This window comes from Eurypyga helias, unplaced genomic scaffold (assembly GCF_000690775.1).
Source record: "Eurypyga helias isolate BGI_N326 unplaced genomic scaffold, ASM69077v1 scaffold31798, whole genome shotgun sequence".
NCBI classification, from domain to species: domain Eukaryota; kingdom Metazoa; phylum Chordata; class Aves; order Eurypygiformes; family Eurypygidae; genus Eurypyga; species Eurypyga helias.
Genome location: NW_010266887.1, coordinates 9,245 through 34,402, shown reverse-complemented (window position 1 = coordinate 34,402; position 25,158 = coordinate 9,245). Strand labels below are relative to the sequence as shown.

The 25,158-nt window shown below is 42.4% G+C and overlaps 1 protein-coding gene across 1 annotated transcript in view; it reads right to left on the bottom strand.

Annotated features, from left to right (window-relative positions):
* The window catches only part of LOC104513784 (CLIP-associating protein 1-like), a gene marked incomplete at both ends in the record, with an annotated part of 41,305 nt that extends 17,242 nt beyond the window's left edge, over positions 1 to 24,063 (bottom strand). The window contains 15 exons of the mRNA XM_010157246.1: positions 52 to 219; positions 1,451 to 1,477; positions 2,991 to 3,098; positions 11,447 to 11,470; positions 13,072 to 13,242; positions 14,423 to 14,472; positions 15,258 to 15,425; positions 17,920 to 17,997; positions 18,690 to 18,749; positions 19,202 to 19,272; positions 19,992 to 20,127; positions 20,885 to 21,030; positions 22,223 to 22,315; positions 22,883 to 22,956; positions 23,911 to 24,063. Of these exons, the coding sequence (XP_010155548.1) occupies positions 52 to 219; positions 1,451 to 1,477; positions 2,991 to 3,098; positions 11,447 to 11,470; positions 13,072 to 13,242; positions 14,423 to 14,472; positions 15,258 to 15,425; positions 17,920 to 17,997; positions 18,690 to 18,749; positions 19,202 to 19,272; positions 19,992 to 20,127; positions 20,885 to 21,030; positions 22,223 to 22,315; positions 22,883 to 22,956; positions 23,911 to 24,063 (1,527 nt within the window). The remainder of the gene's footprint in view (positions 1 to 51; positions 220 to 1,450; positions 1,478 to 2,990; positions 3,099 to 11,446; positions 11,471 to 13,071; positions 13,243 to 14,422; positions 14,473 to 15,257; positions 15,426 to 17,919; positions 17,998 to 18,689; positions 18,750 to 19,201; positions 19,273 to 19,991; positions 20,128 to 20,884; positions 21,031 to 22,222; positions 22,316 to 22,882; positions 22,957 to 23,910) is intronic.
* Between the last annotated feature and the right edge of the window lie 1,095 nt (positions 24,064 to 25,158).

Here is a 25,158-nt window from a genome sequence, read left to right as displayed (position 1 = left end):
TCCCTCCTTCGAACACGCCAGCCAGCATGTCACTGCAGTGACTATTCTTACCTAGTCCTATTCTGTTGGGACTTGTCTCTCGACTGCATCCCTGGCTCCGAGGGATCTTGCTGCGCTTCTCCGAGGATGATGGCGCTGCCTGGACTCTGGATGTTCCCCCGCTCAGGCCACCATAGGCGCTTCCTAACAGCTTACCCGGAGAACTAGAGCGGCTACCAGCTAGAAGAGAACCAGAAATACAGAAAAAAAATAATAAACCAGTAATTTTAAATACTCTGACAGCAAAACTAGAACACAGCCAGCTCTATCTAACAATTTAATCCAAATCACTCAGAAAACTAATGTGAGTGTTCCCCACGGGCTTTTGAGGAAGACTGAGCAGCCCCTCTGAGAGCCACCTTGCCCAGCTGGGATCAAGACCAGAGCAGAGACAGGGAGAGAACAAATACCCAGCTGGCTTTACACACGTTTGTGGAAGAGCCAGGAGCAGCCTTGCTGCAGCAGCATGGAATTCACAGGCTGCTTCACCTTCTTGCGAAGCACCACAGAAAAATGTTGATCAATGTGTTGAGTAACTCTTTTTATGTGGATCTTCATTTGCTAAGTTGTTTGAAAATTAAGTGATGCTAGCTTAAAGATAACCACAAATAACCGTGAGAGTAACAGATTCAAGACTTTCTTTTGCTTCTTCATGTACATAAAAATCACAGAAAAAATGCTGCTGATATTACCATTCCTGACATGCTATGTGTTTGCTAAAACAGCCAGGAAAACTGTATTTGAAAAGGTTATAAGAACATATTCTGGCAAGCTCACATTCTGACCCAGTATTTATGTTGATTTCCTTCTGAAAAGTACCTATACATCTCTCAAAAATTCCAGTTCCAGACACCATTACAACTAGCAAGAGTTAAAGACTATTCTTCTGTCTTAATTTAAGATGACAGGCAAGTCCATTCATCTCATCTACAACACCATAACACATGTATGATTTTAACTTACTTGCCCCCTGCAATTTCTTGGCCAATACAACTGTGAAGCAATCAAGTCATTACTGCAATAGTGTATGCAGTGGGGGCTCCCCCCTCCTCAAGAAGTGAGAGTACATCTTGTGACAGATGCCAGTCTCACACACTGCAAGCCAACACTCGTCTCAGTTACGCTGCTGCAACCTCACTGATGGCAGCAGGGTTGCTCTGAAGTAACTGGAAGAAGAATTTAGCACCTGGGGTTTAAGCTGCAGCAATGAGCCAACTTCAATATGCAGAATGTATGCTTACCATGTTTGATTACTATGAGAAAGCAAAATCACTTGCCATATGCATTTGGATTTAGGACTTTTAAGAAAATGCTTTTTAAGTCTCAGGAGAGAGTGAAGGAAGCTAAAGGCTTAGCAGTTAAATATGAAGGAAATAACGTAAGAAAGCAAGAAAGGGAAAATGTTTCTTACCACCAGCAGGATTAGCTGATCTGGATCCTTGATTATGAGGGCAGACCAAAGGACAGGCAAAAAGTGGATTAAAAGACAGCAAGACAATACAGCGTTCAGCATGCGCTTTATGCTATACACAATGCAGACACATTTATTCACAGACATGTCACTCCTAAAGCCTCTGCAGAAGGCAGTGAGTTAACATGCAGACTCGACTACCAATTTCCCAAGGCTGAACGGCTTCTTAGCTAAATGTAAACCAACACTCTGCAACCTAAGTTCTGCTCTACATTACACCCCAGCCCAGCCTGCAAAACTGTAACAGGGTTATCCAGTGTGGGCATGGAGAATTTGGTCCTGAGACCATATTATGTTAGAATTCATAAGTTATCCCATGCAGTGTTCGGCTTAAGGACAAAGATCACGTGGTTGGGCAAGGCTGGAATCAGGATTCAGCAAACCAGACACACAAAGTGGGTTCAGCTGTGACCATCCTAAAGCTTCATAAGACATTCTATAAAAAAATAAGCCCATAATCTTTGAAACCTTTGGATACTCAACTATTCTTCAATTAGTTCTGAGGCTAGTCTCATCTACTATAGTCATTTTTCACCAAACTAAGTTTAGGAAAAAAAGGTAATTTCTGGCTTTGGATCAGTTTTAGGTTAAAAACCGAAGAAACCAACTTAGATCAGTATACCAAAGCCCAAAATCCTTCATGACCTCAATGTAAAGATTTCCATTAGGCCCCAGCCTGAATATAATATTTCCCTCTTCAGCCCCCCCAGCCTAACACAATGCTATAAACTGCTTCCCCATCCTTCCAGCATGACAGAGCAAAGCAATGAGAGCATGAACAGAAAAGGGCTTTTAAATAGGGGTACAAAGCAAGACAAGGCCTCAGAACAAACCCCATCTCCTCTTACCCACAAGTTTGAAGGTCCTCAAAACATGAGTGGCTTTCTCCTTCCCCCCAATTCCTTTTAAAGTTTCAGTGACAAAATTTGCCTTTGATACACATGACAAATTTGTATGGCTCCTAGGGGAAAAAGACTTGCCAGGAAGCCACAGAGCACATTCTGTCATGTGAAACAGAGGGCAGAACCCTGTCCCCCGTATCTACACAAAACAGATAACGTCCTATTTTAAACTGATGCCAAACCCCGTTCACTTCAGACAGCTCACATGTTACACATACAGAAATACAGCCATATAAGCAGGAGAAGCTTGGCAAGGCAAGAACCCAGGACAGCAGCCAGCTAGACACGGAGGGTGTCTCAGTGGGACCCAGTGCAAGTTATTTAGCCCTACACATCGGAACGACATGAAATTCTGTTGCACAACTGGTAAGAAAAGGCAGCAACTAAGCACTCAGATCTGAGACCCTATTCATCAGCCAGAGTCACACTGGCTGCGGGGGGACTTATTACTGTCCAAACATCATTAGAAGAAGTGAGCCCAATCATCAGCTGATACTGCTACAATTCAAGGGAACAATTCAAGAGAAATTTATTAATAACTATTTGTCCTGCTCCCCCAGAAATAAATCACTTCTTACGCTGGGACTGGGAAACTACTTTAGCCCGGCTGCGGCCTCGGGTATCGGCAGGCGTTGAGGTGACGCTTGTGGCACTGCCAGAGCTCTGTCTCCTTGTACGAATCCGACCTGGAAGGAATGCAAAGACTGTCAATAAGTTTCTTCCAAAAGCAGCAGCAGTGTCTAACATGCTGTTCTATGCTTGCAGGGTTGCTATACACACAATTAACCAGGGTGCAAAAGAAAAATTGTACGGGGAGAGGCAGTATCTGTCATTAGACTGGCTCAGACACAGGGCAGGAAGTGGAAATAGTCATGGTCCACGTGTCTTAAAACCTCCTTGCTTTCTGTAACCTTATCAGACAGTTTAATGAAAAAATAATCTCTCTCTAACACCTTTGCTTCTGTTCTATAGTAGCTTCTTCACAAAGGATCGACAACAAAAATTGTCGTCTCCTAAATGCTGCTTCCTATATCAAATTATTACTTTGTGGCCAGGCAATCACTCTTTCGGAGATGGGTGTGACAGATCCCCCCACAAATTCCATCGCTGGGATTTCCAATTAGCAGCTAGGTGCTTTATATCCCGCTCTACGTGCGCAGGCTGGCATGCACTCCTGCAAGAGTCTCTCAACACAGCCTGCCTACGCTTTTATCTCAGGCTCATTGAGTTTTCCATGCTGTTTACAGATCCCTCATATTTATTGCACAATCAGTGTAACTTTACTTGTAATAGAGAGTCCCATTTAACACAATCAGCATTGTGGAAAAATGATTCTGTGTCTGCTCTTTATTTAGGTGGAGAATGAATATAAAGTCTCAAAGTTCTGGGCCCTTTTTCTGTTCTTTCCTCATGAAAAAGCCACAGAAACTTGAGCTGGAAAAGCTTACAGGGTCATCAGTTCATCCCCTTCCTAGGGCAGGGCTGTTTCCTACAGAATGTTCTTTCCAGTGCTAAGCTTCAATTATCTGTCTCTAGTTAATGGGAAAGAAATGATAATTAAGAGCAACACAATCAAAGCCTCCATCGGTACTTTTCAACAACTCAGTTCTCAGCCAAATCTGAAGCTGTTTCTCAGGACTCATGCCAGTGCTATCCTGCATTCAGAGGATGACTTCAAGTTCCAAGCACAATAATAAAAGGGAAAACCACAGCAGGTAAGAGAAGAGTCTAGACAAGTGCACCCACTAGTTATAGATATTTATCTCCTGCCCTTTGTCTCCACCATAAGCACAGAGAAACACGAACAGGGAAATATACACTTCCCACACCCCTCAAAAAAAAGAGAAAAATCACTTCACATGAGGTACACATGCAGGACAAGACAATAGCAAGCAGCCCAGCCTGAACGGATGGAGAGTTCTGTTCTTCCCCCAGCTCTCAAAATATTCATAACATGGTCTCCAAGTTCCTGATAGACACAAAGTGACAAGAAGATGTTTAACTCTGAGAAGAAAGCCTCGACTTGTTTGCAAGGGAAAAAGGAAAAAGCACAGAAGATGGCAGTACTTCAGACTTCTCCACCAGCACCTAGTTTTTAATAGCTCAGTAGGCAAGATACAGGTACCTACACTCAAACTATTGTTTGTAGGTAAGACACGGAAGAAATCACTAGCACAAAACTGGGAAAATATAAACAAACCACTTTTCAATTACTGGCTCCACTAAACAAACTCTGAGCGCGTCCGTGTGGGTCCAGTCACGAAGCTGGCAGCTGAAGTCCAACAAGGCTGCAGATCGCCTCTGCTCTAGGACATTACCTGTCCCTTACAAACAGTCAGCCTGATGCTCAACCCAGAGACGGCCCCACGGCTCTTTGCAGGCCCGCTCCCATCCCTCCCAAGTTGGGCACACGTGCAGCGACACACAGATGAGCAGAAGGACCTCAGGCGGAAGCCTCAAGGCTTCCTTTCGTTTCTCACATCAGGAGGGAATCACTGGTAGGAGCACGAGTACAAAACAGTGAGACAAGAGAGAGAGAGAGTCTGCCCCTCTACTCTGCTCTGGTGAGACCCCACCTGGAGTGCTGCGTCCAGCGGTGGAGCCCTCAATATCAGAAGGATATTGACCACTTGGAGCGAGTCCAGAGGAGGTCACGAAGATGATCAGAGGGCTGGAGCACCTCTGCTATGACGAAAGGCTGCGAGAACTGGGCTTGTGCAGCCTGGAGAAGAGGAGGCTCCGAGGAGACCTCATTGCAGCTTTCCAGTATCTGAAGGGGGCCTACAAGGGTGCTGGGAGAGGACTTTTTACAAGAGCCGGTAGTGACAGGACAAGGGGTAATGAGTATAAATTGAAATCAGGGAGGTTTAGATGTCAGGAAGAAATTCTTCCCAGAGAGGGTGGTGAGGCGCTGGAACAGGTTGCCCAGAGATGTTGTGGATGCCCCATCCCTGGAAGTCTTCAAGGCCAGGCTGGATGTGGCTTTGAGCAACCTGGTCTAGTGCAAGGTGTCCCTGCCCATGGCAGGGGGGTTGGAACTAGATGATCTTTAAGGTCCCTTCCAACCCTAACCATTCTATGATTCTATGACAAGCAGTTAAACTTGACCAGTCTTAGGAATCAGTGATGGAATCAACTTACACCCTTCCAGGAGGCCAACAGAAAGGCTTGGTATTGCAGAAAGTCCTGGGGGGTAACTCAAGCTAGAATTCAACATTACACACAGTAACAGACAGTATCAGAAAACGTGTTTAGTGATGTTTATAGGCCAGGAATGGCTGGGAAGGGACTGATGTCTCTTCCTTTTATGCACAGGCCACCCTTAAGATCATCAGAATTTTCTGTTCTTCCTTCAATCTGAAAAATCTTCCCCTCCCCCCCCCTCCCTCTTGATCAGCAGGTAACTAAGAACGAGGAGAAAACTGGGACGATATGGAATAAGTGACTCTCCCATGTTCAGAAACACAAACTCTCAAATAATACATAAAAGAGAAACCAAGATTAGCTTCTAGTGCCAATTTTTGGGGCTTTAAGAAAGAAAACAAGCAAGGGGTCAAACTTAATTAACATGTGATTATCTGCAGGATTAGAAATAGAAAGCTCAGTCCTATTCTGAAACCCCTGAGAGTCAGTGGACAGACTCCCACCAACTTCAGTAGTTTCTGAATGAATGAATGCCCAGGAACAAAATTCTGCTTCCTTTTGGACTGGTGGATCTGTAGGCCGATTTTGGCCTAATGGGCGTCAGAGAGAAGAATGAGGGATGAAGAGTTACTCTTGCACTCCAGGAGAAAGGAGTCCCACTGCTGATACAGGTTTTCTCATCCTTCTGAAAAGGCTGGCAAGCGACTGAACAGCGTTGTATGGACACACAATGTGCAAACCATAACAGGGATAGCAGAAACTATAAATTCTCAACAAAAATGATGCAATGCTATGAATACTGCAATATTGTACTAACAGCTCATCCTAGGAGTGCCTTACTTCTGAAGGCTGTGGGATAAAGTCAAACAAGGGGGGAAAATGCCTCTCAAATTCAAGGTCAGATTCTTCACACAGTTACAAAAGGAAAAAGTGCCATCTGATATCAGTTATACGTATTCCTTGAAGCATGAATTGTTAATGTACTTGGCAAAGTTTTGTTTTCTGGACTCTAAAAACTGTGTATTTATTTTATTGGAACTAAAAATTGCTTCAGGCAAATCTGTATGAGATAGAAAACCAGGAGAGGGATCTGAGGTGTTTCATATGTTAACTGATCTTCACACACATGCACAGCTTTGAAGTTAGTCTTATGATATCCAAAACCTGTTTGCTTTAGAGTAAGTTCGATCAATACTTGGAGACCATGTTCGACCAGGCTCTGAGCAACCTGGTCTAGTGGGGGGTGTCCCTGCCCATGGCAGGGGGGTTGGAACTAGATGATCTTTAAGGTCCCTTCCAACCCTAACCATTCTAGGATTCTATGATTCTATGAATATTTGCCTGGCTTGAAAATCTCGAGGTTGTTAATATATATTATACCACGTACAGAATGTATATATAGATGTTCATCTATACAATACAAACATCTCTACTACATCCCCTTAAGGATTTCATCTGCAAACAAGAGTCTGCATTCTCATCCAAGAGTTACTTGCACATAGGACTACGCGGTAGCTTTACCCCATCATTCTAACCCAGACAGAAAAACTAATTTCACGCAGGACAATAAATATCAAATAAGCTATTCATACTACTCCTTTGTTGTTGAAATCAAGAAAACACCTCCCCTCCAAAAATTCTTTTCTTTCAAGGGGTTTTATTTCCATCTCTAGCTCAAACAGCAGACATAGCGATTCATATTTCATAACTATTATTTTTCTGCTGTTCTTAAAAGAATCACTGCATCCTGACAACAGTAGCACAGGAAAGGAACAGATAAACACTGCCCCAACTACTTTCCAAAAAACATAGAAGTATTTCCATAAAAAAGTCTTTGATCTAAGTTTGACATGTGACACGTTGCTGTTGGTAGAGAAAGTACTTTGAAAGACTCCATATAAATGCTTGGTGTTAAGAAACCATTTGTGGCTGGGGATTTTTAGGGGAGTTTGGTTTTCTTTTTTAAAGTTCTTGTCAGTTTTTACAGCAATCAATGGATCAGAATCAACCTTGAAACGTCCAACGTATGTCTAAACCTAGAAAGGCTGTTTTGTTTTAAAAGGGACAAGCAAAGGAAGAATCTGTGATAATGTTTTTGCATTACAAGAGGCTTCATCCAGCAGGGTTGTTCTGAGCTCCTCTGGGAAGGTACTGCATCATCTCCACCCCCAAAACTCAGAACACAGTGTAATGTACAGGTTGAGTCTCACAACACCTAAGAAAACGGCTTTCAAATAGTCTCAAAATGCTATACAACAGCTCTACAACTGAGCTTAATCCATTCCATGCTGCGAATAATGGTATCTACAACCACCAGATACATAAGGAAGCACTGGGATTGTAATGGTCTCTCCATGGAGCAGGTTAATGCATGTAGGTTACTCAGCATCGGGTTTTACTCCTGATTGGAGAAAAACATTCCTGGAAGAGCCTCTAGGACCCCCCCAAGTTGTGTCACTGCTAAATGACACGTGGACATTTGAGAGACAGGCACACATCAATTAAACACATGCCTTACACTTAAATCTGTAAACAACTTCTTACAACGAGCACGGTATGATTTCCATGCATATTTAGCACAAGTCCAACATTACACTAGTATTAAGACCTGGCTCCACACTGTAATTTCTCCCAAGCAGCACTCAACTTTTACTGGAAGCCACCAGCATACGCTGCCTCCAGGTTTCGCATGAGAACTCCCTCCAAAGCAGAGGGAACAACAGTGGCACCACTTTGCCCTACACCAACAGGCACAGGGAAATCGAGCCAGTACTTTCAAGGGGACGGACCAAGAGAACAAAGAAACATTTCCATTTAAGATACCACGTTCAGTCAAACCTTTGAATCATTCCTTGTCCTTGAGGTGAAGGAAGAGCTTTAAGGCAGAGCAGAAAACAGCAATGGTGGTATTTCATAAGCCTTGTCTTACTCCCAAAGCCTTTGGTAAGGCTGAAGATGTCAAGATGAGCTTAGGCTGAACAAGAGTGGTCTGCTGTGTGAAAACTGTAATAAACCCGACTTGATTTCCTTTCTGGTGAATTGTAGAAACTATTAAAAATTGTGCCACTAACTCTGGAAACTGCTGATTTTGTTTTAAACGTGCCAGTTTCAGGACAGACCACCACTTATGCTTACCCCTTTTGGGAAAGGCTTGTCTTTATGCTCACTTTGAAGAAAAGGCAGACAGGTAACAGAAACACTCTGAGCCATTATTCTGTACTGAAAGTCACCATTATGCATCTATTTTAAATATTTCTTGAAAAGCCATTTCATGATAAAACAAGCAGAAACCTTTCAATCTGGTATAACAAACACGGACTTAGGACACAAATGCCATTTGCACGGCACACTAGCTGTGAAGTCCTGATCAAGACTATAAAGCTTTAGACCTTACAAGCCTTTCGTCCTGCAAAGCTCTTAATGACGTTCAAGAGACACCCATGTACGAAGGGTCTGGGCAATCAAGACGTAATTGCACTGCAGGAAGACACAGCCTCACAACACAGAGACAGCAGAAGACCAGCACAGATTTAAGTGGTACCCAGACTCATGCCACATTTCCGTAAGGAAGTGCGTTGCAACAGCATTTGTCAGTTGGGATGGCACTACTTAAAACCAAACGACTCATAGTTGGCTCTTAACTTCTGTTCTTGCCACTGGCATAATCCACTCAATCTTGCTCCTTTTTTGGCTCAAAAACAAAAGACTGAGGAGAATTGAGGGCAAGACAGATGGGAACTGCCAAATTCACACAATGCTGGCTCCCAGCTGAGGGGAAGGTGCAGAACTTTTACACTGTGGCTACAGAAAGCCATGATGGGAACCAGACCGCAGACTTAACCTTGAGCTGAACCACAGAAAAACCACATAGGGATTTGCTCTTAAATTACTTACTGGTGACCTGCAAAAACAAACAAAACAAAAAATGGGGCATGGGTGTGGATGGAAGTTCTGGTTTATGTTCAAAGAGTATCTCTCACACACACAGGTATTTCCAGAGCAAGGGGGTATTTTTCTTTTCCTCTCCCCCTGACCCCTTAATTTGTATATTTATGTCAAGAACAAAGTTTTGCCTTCTCTGTAGTTCCTGGCAAACTCTCTGAGATCAGAGAGTTGGCAGAAGACCTTTCTCAGCCCTCATCTGAGGGACACACCAAACCCTGTACACAAAGGCTGGTTTTCCCTCAACTGTCTCAAAGGAAAATAAAGATTAAGAGTTTCAAAGAGTGATTAAACCTCAAGTGCTCTGGCTGTAGCATGCCACACTGTTAAGAATCCTCCCTGATCCACACTCCCCCAAAAAAAGAGAATCCTACAGCAAAAAGAAGAAATGAGATCTGGTATTTAATACGAGAGGGGTGGCAAACTACGTATCTGAAAGTGCATCTCGCAATCTTTCCCCCCAGGTGACTTGCTGGTTTGTATTACAGATTTTTACCAAATCCAATCTGCTTCTGCTTCAAGCCTAATCAAATAAAACCCCCTACCCTTTTGCATGATGACGATAAAGCATTTAATAAACTAAAAACAAAGGTATTTCAGAGGACAGATGTTGGAACAGGCCCTCACAAATATTATTACAGCCTGGGAGAGTACCGAGGGTATTTTATAAATTATTGAGCATTCAACGTTCCAAAGTTAAGCCAAAAATAGAAAGGTTTGAGAACTGAGGGGAAAGGAAGAAGCGAAAAAGAAGGGTGAGCAATGAATACAAAGCAACTCAGGACTACAACAATCTAACTTACATCTAACTTGCCAGTGATTTAGAAATACAGATGTTTAGGCCAACTTCATATTCCTTATCACTGACAGATCACAAAGCACAAACACTTGTCCACGATCCAGAGCCAGCTCGCCTCTTAACACTAGGTGACAGTTTTGAAGATGGTAAAGACCTTTCCCTCTAAATAAATCAACACATTAATAATAGGAAAGAAAAAACCCATACACACGTCACAACAGCACCATGGCACTTCAGAGAACACCCCATCCAAATACAAGCAGCTATCAAGGCTACGAGTACAGCCCCACAAGGCACTAACAGATCCCTTGAAAAGAGACTTGCATCAAGAAAAAATGGGGTTTGTTGGGGGGTGTGGTGTCTTCATTATGTGTAGAAGGCATTCTTGTTTTCAACTCCTGTCTACCTCAGAAAAAGTCATTTCCCAGTGTTCTTTTTTTTGCTTGAGAGAAATAAAGAGCGAGATTTGACAACAAGCCAGAGAATGAGACTGGAGCTCTCCCAGACTAGCAGGCTCAGTGTTCTTGAAAGAAGGAAAAAAAGAAAAGCCTTTCCTCTGCATTCGATGTCAGCCATCTCACTCAGACAGTTAACAACAGTAAAAGAGAGATCAGGTTTAAAGAGGTTGACTAAATATTCTTTCCCTGGAGATCACTGTTTACTGTCCTCATTTTTCTGCCATGTGATCATCTCCATTCAATTCTCTCGCTGCCCAGTCTCTTCCCGAAAGCACTTGGCACTTGCGACCTCAGCTTTGGATGGAAAAACACAGCAAACCTTTACACATCGCGGAGCAAGAAAACACAGGCCCTGTGTTTGGGGTTTTTGGGGTTTTTTTTTGGTGTGTGGGAAGTTTTTTTATCCATGCACAGGTCACCTTCAACCAAAAGCAGTGCTTTAAATACGGAGACCCACAAACACCTTTGTGACCAGAAGCCAAGTCATAAAAGCAGACTAGTGCCTATTAGTAGGGAGGAGCTTGAAGAGAACGTGAGGACTACCCCATGGCATCAAAATGAGCAGGACAACCATGCAACACCTCATGCAGGTCACCAGTGAACACGGATGAGAACCAGAGAACACTTTGAGAACAGAGACCAAGTAGGGTGGTACGACTGTGGACACACCTCGGTTACACAGACTGCTTACCCTCGGCTTTAGTGGTAGTACCATCTTTAGGCAAATTAAAAAAAAATAAGGAAAAGGTTAATAGGGAAAATTAGTAACATCAACAGAAGTGGGCACTATGTATTAGCTACAGAAATATGCAAAAAAAATTTAACACCATTGAAGAAATGAAAAAAATTTGAGATCAGCAAATCAAAGCTTGATGTTTCCGAAGAACACGCTTGCAGGTTTTCCCTCCTGCCATAACCAACCTTTGCCAAACTCCGTTTTCTTTGTTTGCCTCACCATTCCTCTTACAGGAACACACGGGTGACAAAGGTACCTACGAGCTCCAATGGATGCAGGCTCCTACAGGAGCAGCCACGTTTGCGTCACTTAAGAGTATATTTGCTGCTTTTCTCCTGCAGTCTGTTTTGAGAACAAGACCGTGTTCAGTCTCCCAGCTTCAAGGACAAAAACAACTGTTCACTCCGCTTTCTTTTGTTCTTCATGACATATGATTGTTCAATAGCAGTTTGGCCACCGAAGCCGGAGCACAGCGCAACAGAAAAATGGCTGCATCTGCAAGGCCAAAAGCAAGTCACTAAGCGAGCAGCTTCGTCTGCTGTGTTACATTCTCACTGCAACGTTTCTGAATCTTGAACGAAGTCTGAACAACTGGAATCAGAATAGGAATTCAACGTCCGAGTCAAACACAGCGAACACATTTATGCCAAGGTAGAATATTTCAGACATGAAAGAAACCTGTCTACAAGAGGAATCTATAGAAACCATCCCTATCTAATTCACCAAGTCTATTTTATCAGGCTGTAAGGCCAAATGCCCTGAAACTAAAGAGAAGCAACTCCTCAAATGACTCAGTGAAGACAACTGACATGACTTAAATCAAGATCACCGATTTCTGATTTTTCTCCCTCTTGTAAAGGCAAACCGATGAGAAGTCTGGAATTAGACTAGCATGAAACCAGCAGAATGAGAAACTAGCTCCGATGGTCAGCTCTGCTCATAACCGAGTTGAAGCTGTGCAAATGCAGGGTCAATCACTGCCTTGCATTTCCTTCTCCAACGGCATCTCTAGTAAAGAAAGATCAAGTGCAAACTTTGTGGTAAGAAACCTGAAAGCGATACATGATGCTTTGAGAGAATAATGTGACATGTGGCTATAATCCAAGAAGAGTCAGCATAAGGAACAGATACTTATATCCTATGTTTGCTTCTACACCTCTCTTGTAAAATAGAAAGCGATCAAACTCAGCTAAGATGTACTATTCAAAGCATAAAACAGTTGATGGAAAACCAGAAAAGGAGGGAAAGAAGAGAAGGAAACGAGATAGGGGAACACATCAAAAGGAACTGAGCAGTAAGTATCTTCCTTAACAATGATCCTGTATCAGAGTAAGATTTGCTTTTCCCCAGAAGGAAGAGCGAGACGCAGACTATTACACAATTCCAAAACTAAGAAGTTGCTTCAAGCCAGCACTGTTGCAAATTTTTTCCTTAATCCCAAAGGGCAAGAGATCACACACTGATCCTGGAGAGCTGGTAACTCAGAGCTATGTTGTTCTAGTTAAATATTCAAATAAAACTACGAGACACTTGCTGCTGGTAAAGAAAGCTAACTGCCAGAGTAGAACATGTAGATTTACCTAGTGAAGCGTATGAGCCTGGGGGCAAGGCTGCAGCAGAACTGAAGGGGGTAGATGATCCAGAAGACGTCACTTTTGACTTGGCACTAGCTGCTGCATTCACATCGACGTCACTGCGGGATCGCTGCAGAGATCCTGGTGTTGACACAGATTTTGTACTTACTGTAGATGCTGCAGATGGGAGTGGGAGATCCAGAATAAAGAAGATTAATTTTTTGAGCTGTGTGCTTCAAAGAGCTTGACAAGCAGTTTAATGTACTATTTTTAATGCTCCCTGCTGGTGCTGAAATACCTCAACTAAGAATGCTTTATCAGGGCAGTGTGGGCTTCCCCACACTGCCTGAAAAGATATTTCAACGCTGACCTGATGCTACCTCTCAGAACTTTATCAGACACTAACCTCAATGCTGGGATCAAAAAGGCTGCCAGGCCAGTAATGAAGACATTTCTAACAGAACCTAGATGGGAAAGTTCAGTGGAAGTATCCATCACCATCTTGAGTTACTGGGCAAAACAGACCTGCAGGTCCTTCAGTCCAGGTTCTAACACCACCTCATCTTCTCATGAGGACTGCTGTTCCCATCACTTGTTGATGCTTAACCTCTTAAGCATGAAGCTTGTCTATTCAGCTGCAAGCAAACATGCAATTGTGTGCACAATCAAGTAGCTTCCACACCAATATCTCCTTGAATCAAAGGTCCCAGTAAGGTGTAGTGTGTACACAAACCAGCCAGAACCCAATCTTGGTCAGGTGTCGAAGCAGCTTATCTTCTACCAACAAAGTTTGGTCTGTTATATTCTGTATTAAAGTTGACTATTTAGATTATTGAATGCATTTACTTAGGACAAGAAAGCTGCACCTAAATATTCCATCTAACAGTTAAAACAGATTAGCAATGAGATGGAATTTAATACTGTAGGACTTGTGGGCAGATGATGCCTCCAGTAAGTGCTGAAACCACAGACAGTAAGTGACAGAAAACTGTGAAGTTGAATGCACCATTAGACTATGAAGCTGTATCTCTTCGTGTCAGCAGTACTTTATTCCAGCTATTGCACAAGTAAACATACCTTGACTATGGTTTTCAAGGCTTTTCAGCTTTCCCTTCAGATGTAAGTAATACCACATTTACTAACTTTCAAAAGCATCATTATATCAGCAGTTGATGCACAGAATGTGGTGTACAACCCTAAACTAATTAAAGATTTTACATAACAAGTTGCCATTTTAAGGCTCAGTAAACAGTGATCAAAGTTGTTCTTTGCATATTACAGGGTCTGAGATTCTCATTCTAATTCATCACACTTCCTCAGCAACACCCTCAGTGCATTTTTCAGCTCCTGTTCTCACCTCTAGATGTAGTACTTCCAGTAGGACTTCTTTTGGCAGACAATGGACGGCTAGAAGTTAATATAAATATTTATTAAAACAAACATGGTATTTCATAGCCAGCAGTAACAGCCATTCTGTTCCCTCAGTACCCTAAGCTCATAATAAGTTTTTATACACAGGAATAGACTAACTAAGCTTATTGTTTAAGAATAAATACAGCACCACCATGAAATTCTTTACAAAAGCACTAAGAAATAAATTAGCATGCACATTCTTTGAGCACAAATTGGTTTTTCAGAACACTTACTGTAAATTAAAAGTTGCACCAATAACTTATGGATATTTTTCACATGGGTCTAACACTTAAATTGCAGACATTTGGAACCTAAGTTAACTATCTCTGAAAGAAGTTAAAATACATGTTCATCAGAGTTACGTATCGATTTTGCAGTCACAACTCAAGTTTAGTTTAGTCTTTTTTTTTCCTCTTACATGGAAAGTGGCAGACTTACACCTCTAAGATTAACACTAAGCACAGAATTTTAATCAGAGCATTGTGTTAAACACACCTGGAAGGACTGACTAACAGTACCCGCTGTAAAGAAAAAGCTTCCTGGAAAATTATTTATGGAGTCATGACAACTTTTTCAAACCAGTAATGAGGTTTGCTGGATTTTTATTTTAACACAGCATTAGCTAACACAAACAAACAAAAAAAAAGGTAATTTGGAATAATCAAGTTTTGAGGTCAAATGATGACGAGATGAGACAAAGCAACATGACAGTTCCCTCCAATGCAATGGAGCTGTCTGCATTTGTTGAAATCAAGAGGATATGACACTGAAGGACTTACTTGAGACTCTCCTGGGAGCTGGAGGAGGAACGATCTGACTGGGGCAAGGACACAATGCTGTCAGAGTTCTTCAGATGCGACTGCAGGGCCTTCTGGTAGGAAGACTCCAAGGTGTGGTACAAATGCTCTGCCTCTCTACTGAAGTGACTGTGGAAACCCCAGTAACACCTGCGAGGAAAAAAATACTGACTGAGAACTCTCCCTTGCCATGTTTTAGGAGGCAGTGGAGCACAGGTACAGTCAGAGCCCTTTTCTGGCACTAGTGGGCTCATGAGCCTGGTCATTTCGGCCACCCACTGCCCCTGTGACACACTGAAGACGCGAGACATTTCTTCAACCCACTGCATTGCTCAAACAGCTGCAGAGAAGACAAAGCAAATGAAAATAAGGAGAAGAACACATCATTTGGTGCGTTGTAAAAACACGAGTAGACAACAAAGCTTTGTTACGGAAGAAACCCTCATCCCTCCAGCTGTCTACCCTACACAGGAGATGGTAGAGCCACTGTTGATACTGGTGTGGGACTGGGTGCTCAACAGCTACTTCAAAAACATGCCAAAAGCAAAGCACACCTGCATGAGCCTGATTCAGGAAGGCACCAGGTGGTGTTTTCTTCCCCAAGTCTAACAAACAGCACTCCTACAGTGCTGCAGAGACAAATCTGTGCTGAACTGAGGCTGCTGACTTTGTGTTTGTTAAGAAATAACAAGGAAAAGGAAAGAGGTTCTTCTGTAGACTCCCAATCACTGCCATGCTGAAAATAAAAGAGCATTCTAAGATGAGGGAAGAATTCCTCTCTGGTCCAAATCTCACGGCTGATGGTGAAACACCATTCACTCTCATCACAAAGGAGATGAAGACTCCCAGCACTTTTCAGGGGGCAACTAATGGGCAGTTTAAGAGTAAGATCGTGAACTCAAATGAATCAAGAGTTGTCTGTGTGTGACAGCCAGTCCTCAGAGGAGTCACATGCATTCTCACATCACTAGGAGGAAACAAATTTCTGTCTTACAATCAGCCACACTAAAGAGAGAATTAAGCATGCTCTCTGAAGGCTCATGCCATTCTCCTTGCTGCCTATTCAGCGCTTAACTAGTTACCTGCTGTGAAGTCTCAGTGCCTACTGTATTTTTCAGTGATGGACATGCTCCCTTTCAAAAGGATTTAATCAGTCCTACTGTGAGACACCTCTGCTTATAACAGCATTTAGATTAATGAAATTTATCGTTCATTGGTTTCATGTTTTACATCATCCTCTTTCTGAAGAAAAATGTTCCTGTAGTGTTCTGTTCAGAGGAGCATTATCCTAATATATCAGCATACTACCATACATACAGACACACTAATGGAAATGCAAGACACACTCAATAGAAGAAAATTCACTGCAAATATTTACGTTTACTATAGATAGACACAAAGAAATTACTTCAGTGTCATAAAAGATTAATTTAGGATCACATTTAGTAGTGTACTAGCACAAGGACTTTTATTTCAAGAGCAGCAAACAACAATAGAATAGACTATGCTATTTCAGTTGGAATCATCTAGTCCAACTGCCTGACCACTGCAGGGCTGACCGAAAGTTAAAGCACGTTAAGGGCATTGTCCAAACACCTCTAACTCGGACAGGCTCGTGGCATCAACCACGTCTCTAGGAAGCCTGTGTCAGTGTTTGACCACCCTCTCCGTACAGAAATGCTTCCTGATGTCCAGTCTAAACCTCCCCTGCTGCAGCTCTGAACCCTTCCCACCCGTTCCCTGGCTGGATCCCAGGGAGGAGACATCAGCACCTCCCTCTCCAATGACCCCTGAGGTCACCTCTCAACCTCCTTTTTTCCAAGCTAGACAAGCCCAAACTCCCCAGCCGCTACTCACAGGGCATGCCTTCCAGTCCTGTCACCAGCTTTCTTGCCCTCCTCTGGGCACATTCAAGGACCTTCACATCCATCTAAAACTGCGGAGGCCAGAACCTCGCACAGTACTTAAGGAGAGGCCGCACCAACGCTGAAAACAGCAGGGTAATCACCTCTTTTGAACGGCTGGTTGTACTGTGTGCAATGCGTCCCAGGATGCCATTTGCTCTCTTGCCTGGCAGTGCACACTGCTGACTCGTATTGAGCCTGCTGCCAGCCAGCACCCCCAGATCCCTTTCTGCACAGCTGCTATCCAGCCACTCCTCTCCCAATTTATACCTGTGCCCAGCATTACTCTGTCCTAGGTCTTGCATACAGGCCACAAAGGAAAGAAAAAATATAATAGAAATAATAGTATTTTTGTACTAAACATAAGAAATGTCAGTTAACTGCAAGCAACTTGAACGTCAAAACGAAAGAGGAGGTTAATAGTTCTTGACTTCAGACTCTTGAACAACTCAGCTAAGCAGAGAGATTATAAAAAGTCAGTAAAACATAACAAGAACAAAGTGAAATAAGCACCATTAGGAGATGCAATACATACATATCTCAGCCCTATGGGATCACCTGGTATGACGTCGCCTGCTGAAGCACACACTCCAACTGAAGCCAAGGGAAAGTTGGCTTCAACCACCAGGAGAACATATCTGGTGTGGACTTCAGTCTCTAATATGCAATACCACTGACTCAGAACACAATAGAGGCAAAGGAGGAGGGGAGGAAAGGACACCAGCAACAGCTTCACTTACTTTCTTGCCTCTATCCTGGCTTCAGAGTCTGCATCATGAATTCCCTTCTTTATTGTTTCAGCTAACACTGATATGTGTCTGAAATAAGAAGGAAAACATTATTCAGCAGTCCAGAAAGATGCATCTCACAAACAAAGGACTAATTTGATTTTGCCTCAGTCTCCAAAAACAAAGAGTTCATAACATCTTCCCTTTCCCATATAAGATCCTTTAGAGCCTTTATTTATTTACACTTACAAGTCAGTTTTATTTGACCCACACTGCAGACCAGGAAAAGGCAAGCAGCATTCTTCATAGGTCAGTCTTCAGTTAGCTATTGAAATTGCCTGTGTGCAAAAGTACCCTCTTAACCCTCAAAATAGTCTTCTGCAGTCTATGGCTAAAGAAGTGGTGCCCCAGTCTTCTCTCCACACAATTACTTTCGCTGTTCTTTCATTTGAAGTACTGTAGAAACCTCAGAAGCTCCTGATAGATAGAGTAGCCTCCTCATCATCACCTTGCTTTAGGGTGCAAAAGGGAAAAAAACTGAGTTCAGGGATTCACTCAGCCAGGTTTTCCAGGGCTGGCATAGGAGACACTCACCAAAACTCCTGACCACCAGAACTACAAGGATGGATGGCATATGTTCACACACCTACGTGCTTTTTATGAGGGAAAAATATCTCTACTAGAGCTACCTGGTATCATCTCACCTCCTAGATTATCCTTCCTCCAGAATTAACCTCCCCGGATGCAAGTAGAGAACTAACCCATTTGTTTTCAGAGCTTACCTTTCTAGGGAGTGTGTTTGCCACTCCTGCAACAGCAAGTCTAAAAATTCAAAACAGCGCCTGAGAGAAGAAAGAAGAAAAGCTGAGTTGTCCAAGTTAACAGAGGCACGCTGACGTTGCCGTACCTGCCACGCGACACTGTCAGACACTACTTCTGCTGACTGCCTCAGAGAAAACGTGTCACTCTAACAGCTACTAGTGGGGAAGAGGAACAGGTCTGTGAAGAAGCCAAACTAATATGAAGTTGTTATAAGAACACATAAGCACAAAGACTAATTCAAAGAACAATTTTCTTTGAGGAAAAGTGGCTTTTCTTCTCTGCAGTGCTGCAGCTTATACAAGATAGCTGACTTGGAATTCGATCCCAACTCGTTGGGGAGAATGAGATGCATTTACCAAACATGTATGTCAACCCTTTTCATGAATAAAAACAAATACATGAATGTTGCCAGAAAGTACATGTGAACCTATTTATTGGTAAAGAAGAGAAGAAATTCAAAGTAAATGCTCACCTTCTAACTGCAACAGACTTGGAGGTACAATTACTAGTTATGATGGGTATTAATCGAGGGATGTGCGTATGCTAGAAGAACAACAACAAAAACAGGAAGAAATCTTTTACACCACAGTTCCATGGAATGAAAGGCCATCTCCTTCAGCCACCTGAGCCCACTATGTAGATATTCTTCTTCAACCCTTAAAAACAGAAGTGCTAAATAAAGGCACACTAGCAGATATGAACAGGTATTTTTATTATTAAAAATATTTTGTTTTATCTGTTAAAATACCTTTAGAAGAATTTATTGTCTTCTATAATGACAGGCTCCAGTGAGTCAAGGAGCTGAAGTCACTGCAAGAGGACCTAAACCGTCAGTGGTGATAATTCGAGATATCAGGCTATCTACAGTTTCGCCCATGTATCACTAGGCAGAAGTCACCTTTGTGACCTAATGGTTTGAGGAAACATGCACTGTCTGTGAGGAGGTTTTAGAGCATAATTAAGAGGATGAGTCTGTCCAGCAAGGCAGTTTTAAAATTCATTCAAAGAAAAAAAGTTTGCTCAGTTCATAAAGGGACAGAAATATGTTATTCTGTAAAGAAATATTTTTCCTACTATTTTGGCAGGGCTTAACTCTCATCATCTACACAAGGCTGCGTGACATATGAGACAGCCAAGCCCAGCTCAATCAGAAAAGTAGATTAGGCACTTAATCCAATTTTCATTGCAGCAACATTCATATTTCAGAAACACCACAATATTTGTGAGTAATAACACTTCGTGCTCTTTCCACATATACTTACTCGAATAATTAATCTAACTGCTACAACACCAGAAGTGGCCATGACTTTGGCACTATTTGGGATTAGATTAAAAATTGTTGGCATGATGGCTTCTGCCCCGTGGTCAAACTTGTTTCCCAGAACTGATGACAAATGTCTGAAAAAGAGAATGAAGTCATGCTGGTAAGTGCGCCAAGGATGAAGCAAGTCTGACTTCTGCAGAACACCTGACATAAGCACTTCTGACACTGCACTCTTCCCAACTGCCACCTCTCCAACTCCAAAGGACAGAAAACACCATGTTTCAAAAAACAGTTCCTTTAATTTCAAACTCATGGTTCTGTGTTCATCTGAACTCCAAGAAACAGCAAGTTCAGCATAAAATAAATAAAGAAACCAGCACAGCTAAAAATTTATCAAATAAATGGGACAATGCTGAAAGAACAGATTTTCCTGAACTCAGTAGTTGGTATCACAGTTTCTCTGAACCCATCTATTTTACCTTAATATGCACAAATTTCAAAAAAGCTGTTAGAAACACTGCAGCACCCTTTTTCTTGAAGCATTTCACAAAGGATAAACCATCAAAAATAACTAGCTCAGTGTGGACCAGAACAAAACATGCATTTTCAGTTTTATTTTTTTCCCTACTCGGATCATGAACACACGGCTTGCTCATTATTTCAGCATGCCTCACATCACCATCGTTTAAAACACAGGAGCACAGTTTGGCACAACTACAATTACTGGCCTACACAGACATGGTTTTAAACAGCTGCAGCAAAAACCTATTCTACTTATGTAGAGTAACTACGTAGTACCAACAGCATGAGTTACATCCTAAATGTGTTTTAACCAGTACCCGTTCCTCTTCTCTACGCCACATTTCAAGCACACTTAGGAAGTAAACTCACCCCAACGTGATGCAAGCCTCCCGCACTACTTGAGACCGCAGGTCTTTAGCGGATAATTTAAATGCTCCATCCAAAAGTCTTAAGTGTTGGAAGAAGTTATCATACTCTGCAGCTCCAGCCAAAAGTAAGGAGCGGATCTTTTTCAACTGTTGGCACCACAAAAGAAAGCAGTGACTGTTAATGAGCAATAAATACAAAGACAATTGTGTTCAGGGCTGATACTTGGTTTCCAGGATCCTTGGACAACTGTTCTTCAACATGCACTGAGCAACTGTTCTTAGACTCCAAGGAATTTTATTATTTCAGATTTTATACTCAACTCACAGGTTAACATACTAAGCACAATAATATAAAATGCTAGCTAACTGTTATACGAATCCAGGAGTGCTGCATACAGCTACTCAAACTGTATTGTTAATAACCCAAAACATTACTTTTTAAGCCAAATGATACCTTAAAGGTTTTCTACACTCCCCTTAAAAACCACCTATTTATTTACAACAGCTTCTATATCTTAGGTCCCCTCTGGCCCTATTAGAAGTGGAACCCTGACCCCATCAAATTAGGAAATTTTCTATTAATAATACAGGGATCACTATTCCATCCTACAGACATTGGTTAGGGTATCTTCTCAGGCCCTCATGTATACTGATGCCTCAATTTAAGCTCACTGTTACTCACTACAGCAAACGAAAACCTGAAGTAAGCTGGATCAGCAGAGTCTGCCACTCAGATCTGTAACACAGGCCTTGACAGACATGCCAAGTTGCTAGAGCAGTGATGAAAAACTACAGTGTAGACAAAATCATGCATCTGTGCATATCATGAAAACACAGCTCACCTCCGTAAAACCTCAATCCTGGCATCCATATAACATCTGCTTTTTCACTTCCACATTTCTCACACACTTATTTGTTCAAAACCTAAGCATGTAAATTCTGAATTGTTTTACACCTACTTTTGCAAAACTGTAAGATCTCTATAACCGAAGTGACCTGCTTCATCAGGAAGTTCTGGGATATTCCAAATGCAACTTTCGACATTCTGATTTCAGCACCTGCTAGAAAACTTCTAGCTTTACATTTGGATTTGGTGCATGACTTCCAGTTCAACCTGATGCTGTCTCAACAGATTCTTGTATGTCAAATAAGATTTTCCTTCACAGATGTTGGGTAAATTCAGTCTCATAAGGAAACTCTTCCCCCAAGCTTGGGGCAACCTAACAGATGTTCACCAGTCAAACTACATTCATTCTAGCCTTACTCTGAGGTCCTCCCAGTATCCTCTCCATGAGTAACCTTACATTAACATGAGTTCATCTCCAAGTTCACTACTTACCGCAGAAACTCTCTGCTCCCAGTCATGCTTATCATCTGATAGTATCTCTCTTATTTTGTTTATCGATTCCTCAAGATCCCGGCTGGAATAAATCTGCAGATTTAAATTATATTAGCAAAGACCTACAGAAGATGACAAGTAGATACATGCACTGTTCATCTCTCACAAAAGTAAAGCTCTGAAGGACAGGGAATACATGATACATCTCCACTATCCAGCCAAATCTATCAGCAAACATGCAGTATATCCAGTTGTGGCACTCACAACAGCACGGAGCCCAGAGACACAAGTCACCACTACCGCGTTCAGTTCTGATGGTACAGAAGTGCAGATATGTTTCTGCTGTCTAAGTTTTTGTTCATCCACACTGCACTGTGCAGCACACACGTCCAGGTCCAGCTCTGCTCCTGTGATACCTTTACCACAACCCTCCCACCCCATTCCCTCCACTTCTGAGTGCTTCACATAAACTACCAGCAGATACCACCACTTAAAACTTGCCTCCCCCCAATTTCCCACTTGTCTTCCCCATAAAGAAGATTTGCAATTGTATTGCAATGCAACATCACAATGAAGCACAATCTGCCAGTGATAAGACTACATTTTATATCCATCTTCTGCTTTTTAGTACTGTGGGTTTTAACATGATATTCTACTTACCTGAACCGTTGGGACATCTTCAAATGCCTTAATGAAGTCTTCTTCATCCACAGCACCTGCTCCCTCTTTGGCTGCTGACATACAAATGAAAAAGCTATTTCAATCTTCTTATCAACAGGAGAATCAATTAAGAAACCACCAGCTATCAAGGCACCTAATCGGGAAAAAGTTCACTGTCCATGCAGCCTCGGAGTGGTGTTGATGTAATGAAAGCAGGGACAGGGAAATTCAATGCCAGACACAGACTAACATTCACAGCATCCTTCAACTCCTAGGCACAGAGGGCACATTAGGGAAGTCATTACAGTACTCACTCAACAGTTAGGGGACGACAGTCTGAAAGATGAAAGGGAATATTTAATTATATGGGAGATTTTATTTTAAAGGATTTAATCCCATCTATAATAGATGAAGGTGCAGATCTGACAGGTGCACAAACAAATGATAAGGAAGATAAATAGTCTCTGGAATACTAATCAGATTAGAGACTGCCTGCTACAGGGAACTTTTTCCATTTCTCTAGGTCACGTGTAGAATTATAATCACACGTAGGATTATTGCTCACATTCAGAATTAGTGCTCAATTTTCTTTCTGCACCTTCATTACCAGCAATGCCTAAAGGTTTTAGAAGAAAGGCAATGTGTCAGTTTTAGGTTGCATGGGCTGAAATTTAACAGGCAGCTGTAAGCAGCCTGCTTCAGTTCAGCTAAAGGGTTGCTACTATAAAGGTAAAAATCTAACACGCTGCAACACTGACATGATTTACTCATAGCCCTCAGTGCACAACCGCACAAGTCCTACCTTCCACAAACATAAAACAGACTACTGGGATGTGGGGACTGCTTGGAGATTCATCCTACCAAGGTTCGGTCATGGCATGCAGATAGATATTGTACAAGTAATGATTTCACCGGGGAAAATTCGTTACTGGATCCTGGGGACCAGTCTGGAAGTTCTCGCAATAAGCCCAAGCATGGACACTAGAGATACTTCACAAAAAGGTCAATTCATATATGTATGGGCTTACTGGAAGACTTGGAGCCCAGAGGTGCAGTCCCAAGCCTGCGCGTCGTTCCCATCCCAACTCTGCGTGAGTTTGCAGGGGCCTTTGAAGATGTAGAGGAGCTAGCTGAGGAAGGTCTGTTCCCATCCACGGAGTCTTCATCATCAAAGATTTTATCTGCCAAAGAAAAGCACACCCAGCTTCAGGGACATCCCAAGGAACATGCCCACGCAATGGCAAACATGCTGCATGTTCAGGTCTGCTCAGCCAACTCTCATCTCAGCAGTGTCTCCATGCTAGAAATCTGGTTATTCAGGAATGACCACCAAGCCCAACCCTTCCCTATTGCAGCCACTATGTTATAACCCTGTCAATGAATGCATTCAGAGACAAAGAATAAACGCTTTTTCAGATAAAAAGAATAAGTCTACAGCAGAAAGATGCAAGCCACAGACAATACTCGGGGATGTTACAATGCCCTGTAAGGTCCTGCTAACTGCCTGCTCCAGATCGAGATGCAACAGGGTAGATCAGGAAAGATCGCATGGCAACACCCGTGCTGCTGAGAAACCACAGAGCTACAAATCCACTTTAACTTTTTTATTCATTCCCAGAGACTCTTTACAAGGAAATAGAAAGTTACCTCAAATTCATAAAAACCATAGGTGTATTAAAACTTACCGAATCCTTTATGTACGTCAAAGGGAACTGCAGCCTCTACCTCCAAACGTGAACATAAATTAACTTAAAATGAATTACAGTCCCTTTGATTCTCAGTGAAGGTCACTTCAGTTCCAAAGGAGTGCTTATATTGCAGTTTTACAGAGACTAGCTAACCCACTTTAAAAACCAGCCTTAGGTTGAAGGGTGACGAAGTGTTTGGACAGCTGACACAGATGGCACACATTATCTACTGAGGACAGAAAATCCCCTCCAGTCCCCTTCACTTCACTTGTCCACACTTCACTCAAGATTTGAGACCTGCTTCATGTCCATCACTCTCCAACACTCCAAGGTACACACCAACTCTCCACCGTTTCAGGAACATGGCCCCTGGAAATTCCACTTGGCAAAAACTCAAGCGGGTGCTTTAATCCATCCCTAGTCAGGAAAGCACCGGGGAATATCTAGTAACAAACACAGGCTCCTAGTTAGACACTAATGAGTGAAATTCAATACAGGTTGAGCTTTCTGAAAATAAGAAAATAAACTGATAACAGTGTAGACATATTTTAGGGGAGGCAAAGAACAGAAAGAAAAGCCTGTGTTGTC